General features: G+C 35.5%; 1 protein-coding gene across 1 annotated transcript; it reads right to left on the bottom strand.

Moving 5' to 3' along the window:
• Nucleotides 1-1,370: 1,370 nt before the first annotated feature.
• On the bottom strand, nt 1,371-6,179 carry LOC122064830 (GDSL esterase/lipase At5g45960-like). The gene is given in 8 exon segments (XM_042628613.1): nt 1,371-1,758; nt 1,824-1,895; nt 1,898-1,946; nt 1,978-2,057; nt 2,060-2,084; nt 5,244-5,477; nt 5,615-5,745; nt 5,837-6,179. Coding segments are annotated over 8 exon segments (1,029 nt in total). The 5' UTR covers nt 6,087-6,179; the 3' UTR covers nt 1,371-1,570.
• Nucleotides 6,180-9,281: the final 3,102 nt, after the last annotated feature.

The following is a 9,281-nucleotide window of genomic DNA, read 5'->3' as shown; positions in this document are numbered from 1 at the left end:
ACTCAACCAAAGGGTTTTGAGGATACCAATTTCCCTAATCATGTGTGTAAACTCAATTGGTCTTATATGGGCTGCAACAGATACCTCGGGCTTGGTTCCAGTGCTCTCAATTTCTCCTCCATTGATTTTATGGCATCTGATACCAACCCTTCCTTATTATTTACAAACAGGGATGAGTCACCACTCATGTGCTAATTTACATTGATGACATACTAGTTACAAGCAATCACTGCAATCACATCTTCGCTTTACTATCCCAATTAAGCACAAAATTTCCATTAAAGATTTAGGGCCTCTTTGTTTTTCCTCAACATCGAAGCCCTACCACACTCTTAGGACTTTCATTATCTCAACAATAGTATATTAGATATCTCTTACATAGGGTTGACATGGATGATTGCAAACCGGTTACTACCTCTATTGCAACCAATTTGAAAATATCCAAGGGAGGGGGTGTGCATTATTTGATGGCATTCAACATAGGTCCATTGTTGGAGCTCTACAATATATCACTTTTACATGTCCCAATGTTGCATTTGTTGTTAACTGCGTGTGTCAATACATTCATGCCCCACGGAGGAATACTAGTCTATGGTCAAATGGATTCTTCGTTACCTAAAGCACAATTGATCCCATGGCCTCCTCCTCAGTAAATCCCCCAATCTCCAACTACATGCATTTTCTGATGTTGATTGGACGAGGAATTATGATGATCGCATGTCTACTAGTGAGTATCAAATTTTTTATGGCCCGGCCTCATTTCTTGGACTTTTAGAAAATTAAAGAGAGTGGCTCGGTCCTTCACTAAGTTGGAGTACAAAGTGTTGGTAGATGCATCAGCCGAAATTACATGGCTTCAGTCTTTATTTTGGGAACTTGGCATTCCTTTGACATGGCCACCCATCCTATGGTGTAATAACATTCGTGTCACGTACTTTACTGCCAATTCCTTTTTTCATGCATAGACAAAACATATTGAGATTGATTTTCACTTCATCCACGATAAGGTTGCTAAAAAAGAGTTATATGTGCAATTTATCTCTACCAATGATCAATTGATAAATATTATGACCAAGGGACTCTTTACTGTGCATTTTCATTTTTACAGGACAAGCTGAAAATTCAACCCATTGAATCCTCATCTTAAGCGGGTGTATCAACCACCATGGAATGGTTTCCCTATTTTAGGAAATTACATATTGCATTACGTTGCATTCCAAGAATCCAATTGTGTGTATATATCTCTTTCTATTGTAATCTTCTACGAGTATGGTTAGACCAGATAGTATATATATCTCTTTCCAAACCATTGTAACCCTTGGAGTATTGTAAGTCTAGATAAAATTATGTACAAAGGAGGGCAAGTCAAGTCATTCAACCCTAATCAGTGCTTTGGCAAGAGTTAATTACATTATTGGAATATTTTGGAGTATTCTCATTAAAAATGTAAATACATAAATGGGTTGGTTAATCAGGCTATTGACACCTCAGCCAAACAGATTTCCCCTTACTTATTTAAGCTGTAATTAAGCCCTTGAAGCAGTTATACTAAAACTAATTAAGGGGAAGGCTATAAGAAACAATCAATGATTTTTTGGAAGCTGGTGGAGATGAAGTAATAGGCTCTCTCTGTTGGGTGAATAGCATCCCAAAACACATACTTAGTGGCATCAGGACAGACCATAGTGTTGGGACCACAAGTGAAGGATGCTTCTATCAACCCTGACCCACAGCAACCTCTACTCGTCTCCTCGAAACCTGATATCACCAAATGATATCAGAAGTGAACCACCACTGTGTAGGGGCCAAAATTGTGGACTTACCATAGTTTTCGGGGTATTGGATCATGTCAGCTAATGGACTGTATATGTCTGCATAGACGATGAGACCTCCTGGAAAGCTACACTGTTTTGGATTGCCACTAACTCATCTTGAAGCTTCTGATTTACTCTATTGCCGCCGATGAATAGGCGGTGACCAATCTCGGTAAATAAATTCATGATGACCGGTCATAACTTCCGGCAAACAACCCATTGGTGGAAGACCAGAGACGCGTACTTACGAATCCCAAGCTCCCACAAGCCCTGTCAATACACACACGATAAATCTGACAGATAAACATAAATAGAGATGTTTGGTATGATTTATAGCCCCTATTTTTGATTAAAATAAATTAATATGTCAATAAATTCGTAAATAGGTTGAAAGATATATGATTTATTATCATAAACTCCTTATAGTTGTTTATGCGTATACCATTCTACTTACGTGGGGTAATAAAAAAAAATTGCCAAAACTCTATATTGATTCTGATTCGATTTTGAGTCCAATCATCTTGGAATCAATCAAGATTGGTCAGACTCAGTATACATAGAATTGGGTTTAACTGGAATTGCTCCGAACACTTCCGTGTTAACTCAAGTCAATTTATGCCAATTCTAATCCGAGTTTGAAAAAACTGTGTTCATTGTGGCGATTTCAACCTCTTTTGCCCCAACACAGGTCTCTACAAAGTGATTGCAGTGATTATACAAGTAAACTAGCCCTACTAGGATGTCAAAACCTAAAGAACCCAAGAAATCATGTTTCAGGCTGGGGTTTTGTGAGATCGAAACCAAATTAACCGTATCAAAACCAATAAGATGTTGAATGAACTTAAAATTGGACTGAAATCGATATAACCCGATAAGAAACCAATAACAACCCGGAATTCTTATAAAAAAAAAGAAAAAGACACTTTTTTTTTTCCTTTTCATATTTCTAAATATATTTATATGGTAAACCAAAACCAAATCAAAACTAGGCTGATAGTAAACCGAAACAAATCAAAATCGAAACTAATACACCGTTATTGATTCATGTTTTGGTTTCACTCGTTCTCAAGTTTTAAACTGATGGAACCAAATCAAAATTGATCCAAGGTAATGATTGACACCCCTAAGCTTGGCTAAGATCAAGTGGAAAATGTACCAAAAAAAAGTTCTAAGTGTAAAAGAATCCTCTAACATAAATGGCGTAATAGCTTAATATAGGGCAGTTTTCTGTCCAAGAGCTCTCCTTATGCCACTAACAGAAGGTGTGAAATGACCACCCCTACCCCTATTGGGAGCACATGCCCCTGTGTCTAGGCGCAGGAGGAGCTCTTGGACAGAAAACCGCTGTCCCTTGATTTATTAAGAGTAGTCACAAATCTAAAGAGTTACTAACTGATTTTATCTAATAATTTATAGTTTCAAGTTGGAATCTAACATAGTTGCATAAGAATAATATATATATATATATATATATTTTTAAAAAAAAAAAAAGCAGATGTTCTGCTTTTATTTATTCCCGTTTGTCCACCCTACTCATAGACATGCTTTCACTGCTTAGATGGCTTTCAACCAAACATGGATCCCACGGCTTTTATGGCGACCTTTAATAGAAAACCATCTCCTCCCGAGTAGGTGAGTAATTGTGTAGCAAAAGGCACATCCAGGGAATTTAAGGCAGAGTTTTTTTTCTTTTTTTCTTTCTGGTAGAGGCGGTTTCTTTTCTGGCTCTATAGATTCTGGTGAAAAAGGAAAAATACCAATAAGAAATCAATGTGACATTTTAATTTTATTGATATTGGTGATGGTGGATTCAAAGACTCCTTTGCATAGAGCCCAAGGATCAAAGAGTGATCACACGATTGGAACGATACGAGCATACATCTTGAGGTTACCCCAACTGTAAAATCACTTTCTGGTCTTGAGCTCGATGGAAAGAAATCCAAACTTCTTTGAATAAGCATTATAATGAGTTTCATACATAAAAGGGCAAGAAAGTCATGTCAAGTATATAAGGGAGATATAAAGAGAGAAAGTGCTAGTGTATCCTAAGAGCAAATCAGGTTCACATACGAAAATATATGAGAATAACCCTAGTCCGTAGATTTGTGATCAATTTACTCTCCCTTCATTTAATAAATTTTAAACCCACGGATCAGGGAACATACGAGAAAATTCTCGTATGTGAACCTAATCCGTTCACGTGTATCATTCCCTAATGATTCAGAGCAACATCTCCCATTTATTAGAGAAAGGTAACCGAATTCTTACTTGGAAATAAATGAGACTATGCATCTGTTGTTCTCAACTTTTACAACTTTTCTAGAAGCATCTATAAAGATAAAAGGAAACTGAGATATAAGTGTCATTAATACACCTGTGTACTAATAACTCTTATCCTCGAGATTCTCTTTTCCAATTTATAGCAGTTAGTCATGGAAAAAAAATATAAGAATTGAGAATTACAAAGAATCATTACTAAAAAAAAAAATTTGAAAAGGTCAATGGATCCAGACCCTCTGCAGTGCGTCAGTTCCTAGAGTGCATTTGACCGTTGGGAATAGTTGACACGTATCCCAAGACCTTTTCAACCATCTAATGTGCGTTGCAAAGGATTTGAGCCCAACATTTTGTATATGAATGTGCAGGGTCTATGTTGCGGATTAAGATCCTCTCTAGTGTGGGAGGGGGTGTTTTGCACTAGAGAGGGACGACTAGTGAGGTTTTTATCTCTCTCTCTCTTCATTGGTCCCTCTCCAGCACCCTCCCCCCCAACGCTGGAGAGGATCCAAATCCCTATGGTGCACTCCTTTCACCCCATCCGATGGCTGTGTGGTATGATGTAAGATCATGTATAAAATCTCTCTCCAAAAGAAAATGATTCTTACTCTTAATTTTTATTACTTTCCTAAACTAAATGAAAAAACTCTTAATTTATTTATTTACTTTTCAAAAAAAAAAAAAAAAAAAAGCTACCATATTTCTTGTGATAGTTATAAAACAACACAGAAGAGTAGGTTTGAAAATGTAATAGGATTTGACTATGCTAAAAAGGGAAAAAGATCCACACATTGACAAGGTTGGGTGCTCTCTTGCGTCCTCTCACATCCTAACTATGTATTTCATACAGTGACATTGCTTTCTCTTTTTTCTTGACCATATGGGCTTTTATTGATGAAATCATTTCCCCTAATCGTGATTGGTGTGGTGTGAAAGATTCCCACTCCCCTTCCCCACCCACCACATTCACGTTGTGGAAAACCTTTTGCCAAAAGATTTGAACACATACTAATGATATTGCTTATCACACCATGATTATCAAGAGCAACCAAAAGAAGCCTTGGAGCTGCCGAGATAGGGCGAGTCAGGCGACAGATTCTGGGTTTTAAAATCTATAATATTGAAGACTATATCAACAAGTTAGAACCAAACCTGTAGCAAATGCCGGAGATTTTGTAACAAGAACTGCTGGTAACTTGCAGTGGTATACCTCTGACGTCTAATTGGCATGCCAAAGTAATTCACCACAAAATCATTAGTTCCACAGCTAATGACAGCCACAGAATTCTTCATGTGATCTTGGGTCCTGTTTGCTCCAATTGCATTTGCTATCTTTGTTCTGTACTCCTTAAAATATTCCAGTTGCATAGGCAACTGAATTACATTCTGCAACCAAACACACCCCATCAAAAAATGAAAACAACTAAAAAGAAAAAGATACATCTTTGAACAGGTCCATACAACCAGGGACTATGTCTAGACGTGAAAAATGCCAACGGAGAGGCAGAGAAAGAGAAAGAGACACTTAGTGTTGCTGTAAGTGGGTCATAACCCGAACCCGCCGAAGCGAAGCTAACTCCGGTCATCAAATCCTCTAAGCTAAGTGAGTTATCCAAATATGGAGGGACGTAGTCTTTGATTCCCAGGTAAGAAGCTGCATTTAACATATACAATTAAATCAAATTAAGTTAATTAATCATATAAAGGGGTACTAACACAATTATTTCATTAATGTAGAGATTTACCGATGAAATCGGGGGGAATCCGGCCATCGGAGAACCTTCCGGTTGGGATCTGGTTAGGAAAATTCCTTCCATAGGGTGGAAAATTGCTCCTGAAAATGGTATCAATATAGTTGTTATTTCCTGGGTCGACTGTAGAGTCTCCAAACACATAAATGGCTGAGATATTAGAAGTCTTGGAGTTGAGTAAAGCTTGAGTTGTAGCTATAGAAAGGAACAGAATAAGAAGTGGAAGAGAAGAGGAGCTCATCATCTTGGATATATTTTCTCTGACTAAAAGAAAGAATGAGAGAGATGAGAAGTGAATGAAGAAATTGGTTGTGAGTTGTGACTGATCCAGCTTGGATTTGAATTCTCTCTGTGCTGAGTAGTCTCTTATAAATGGTACTGTAGGGTCACGTATTAAAGATTATAGGACATAGTTGCCCCCACTTATCACAGCATTTACTTCTATGACACCACTTTTGGATGCCAATGCTATTGGTGGTAGTTAGTAGAAGCAATATTACAACCTTGAAAGCTACAGGCCACTATTCACAAGTGGTTCACAACTGTGATACATAATTTGTCATTTAAGAACTAATTAATAAAAAAATATTTACTTAATTTGAGTTTATGAGAAAAAGAATTACCACAACACTATGCAGTATGATGAACATATTGAGCAAAATTTGAGTTTTTCTCATGGGTATGGATAGAAAAATTTTAACAGATTGAGTCCAGGTGGGATTCTGGTTGAAGTCTGAGAAATTTGGAGAAATTTATTAGAATTTGGATTTGTAAGAAATAATTAGGGAAAGAGAATGCTACTTTGTCGTGTGGTCCCTACACCAGTGAAAACATGCATTTAGGCATCCAACATGGGAGTAGGATGGTCATTTTATTGCCCTATGTCTGGGCGTAGGAGCACATGGTCAGTAGTGTTCATTGCTCTAAATAATTATTACTTTTTAGGGAAACAGAATGCTACACTCTAGCACAGGTACACGTCAATGGATGTGCGCAAGCATATTTAGGAGAAGGCAGACGATCTTTTTGTACCAGCTATGTCTAGACATAAACACACACTAATGGGTAGCATTCTTTTCTCCTATTTTTCAAATAATCAATAGCTAGCTGTTTGATTTTAATTCTCACACACGCCCATAATTAAGCTACTCTAGAGTGTTAATTGCCCCATCTATGTCATTGGTGAATAAAGTTTGTTACAAATAAAAATATGGGTTTGAATTTGAAATCCATATTTTTCATTTCAAAATAAATTATAAATTAATTGAAAATTTTATGCTTGAAGCTTCAGGTGATTAGAAATTATATGCCATTTTCTATATATATATATATAGAAATTAAGTTAGAATTATTAGTTAATTAGAAAAAATAAATGATGCAACATTGAGCCAATTTTCAATTGTGTGCCAATATCAAGGAAGCTTATCGAAACCATTAATTAATCCTTAATAAAAAAAAATCCCTTTTTTGAGTTTTAACAGTATTTCCCTACTTACGTATCTTGCTAACTACCTTGGGAAAAAAATCATGTTTATTTATTTATTTTGCTTAAGATCATCAAAAGAGATTTAGTGAGAATGAATGAAAGAATACAAAAGACTTAAAGTACCGCCCCCATAAAGGCAATAATCTACCTATCCACCTTTGGCATTTCCTTCAGTAGAAAGACAAACTAAAACAACCAAAAAAATTCACCAAAATCTCAACTAAATTTGTAGTGAAGCGTAAATGCTCAACAAAATTTGAAACGAGGCTTCTCTTAGGCATCCGATTTTATGTCATTAATAGAAAAACGAGATGGTACCTCCCAATAGGAAGAAACATTTGATGTCTTCGCATATTTCCCCAAAGAATCTGCCACCAAATTGACCTCCCGAAAGCAATAAGTTATTTTACAAGATATATTATCTAGGTAGTTCTTAGAAAACAGCCAGCTTAGGTGGAAGCACCATGGGAAAGACTCCATCATGATACACTAAACTACTGATTGGGAGTCGCTTTCCACCTATATCCACGTCAACTCTAATGACATTGATATTCTAATTGCTTCGAAAAAAAGCTGCAAATTTTTCCCAAAGTTCAAAGCAATACCTTCATATGAAGCGAAGCATCTCACAAGAGCACCAGATGATGTTTGAAAATATCCCCTGCACCTGAGTGGCCAAGATTACCCAGATGTCATTCATCTAAATTAATTTTCATACAACCAACAATAGTTTTCAAGGCATCGCCTAGGCTTCCAGGCGGTTTTCCTGGGCCCTAGGCGACAATCGCCTTTTCCTGAGGCCTTGGTGACAGTCACCTTATGTTTTGGCACTTATTTATGTCAAATATCATTTAAGTAAATGCTTTATGTATTTAAGATATTATTCATAAAGAAGCAAATACCCCCCATTTGAATCCAATAAAAAAAATTTAAAAATCAAATGTCAAAAGGATAAAAAGGTCAACACCCTAGTCTAAGAACAAAAACTAGATTTTTGGTTATAGGGCCGATTTTCAACTTTTACATGCTGCAGTTTTTCCCAATTCTGAAAATTTTATAAATCTTATCAAGGTAAAACATTGTTAAAAACCAAAAGTCAAATAAAATAATTTTTTGTTTTGATATTCATAAAATTTTATTTTCATTCAGGTGATTTTAACAACATTCGCACACTTTAAAATAAATTTAACCGGAACATAACTTTATCATTACAGCTCAGATTTAAGTAACCTTAAAATTGTTGGAAAACTGATTTTATATTATACCTAATACAAAAAGTTTCATATAAAAGTAAAATCATTTGACAAGTCAAATCAATTATAGAACAAGAGAATTTCTCTAAATGTTGATTTTTATTATTTAATGTTGACTTTTTATAATTTGATGTGGCTTAATGTTAATTTTTTATGACTTGATGTGGCTTATGTTGATTTTTTATTTTTTATTTTATGATACAAGGTATACCTAACATACTAAATAATGTTATAAAAGAAAGAAGATAAAAAATAACACTTGGTCGTTTTATTCGTCATAAGGCGAGTGCCTCATGCTCACTTTTGGTCAAAATTTCTCTTGTAGATTTTGAGCTGCCTCACACTCACTTCTGGCCAACATCTCGGCATGAAACAACGAGTCATTGAGACTAACCATCTCCATGTACTCCAAAATATCCTCCAACTTGAGCATTTTAACCTCCAAATCATTGGTTTGGAAAATTTGCTAGAATTAAGAATAAAAGTTTAATTCTTGCAAATAATATTAAAAAATAAAATATTTGTACATTATTATCAATATATTTATAATTAAGGAAATCATATTTTAATTGATATCCCGTGCACGTTCATATATTGTGCATTGAAGTCATTTATAATTACATAAAGACAAACACAATAATTTTGTGGCCAAATTTTAAAATATCACCTTTTTTTTTTTTAATGTAAGTTATTATTATAC

Source organism: Macadamia integrifolia, unplaced genomic scaffold, assembly GCF_013358625.1.
Source record: "Macadamia integrifolia cultivar HAES 741 unplaced genomic scaffold, SCU_Mint_v3 scaffold1787, whole genome shotgun sequence".
Classification (NCBI taxonomy): Eukaryota; Viridiplantae; Streptophyta; class Magnoliopsida; order Proteales; family Proteaceae; genus Macadamia; species Macadamia integrifolia.
This window is presented reverse-complemented; position numbering and strand designations above follow the sequence as displayed.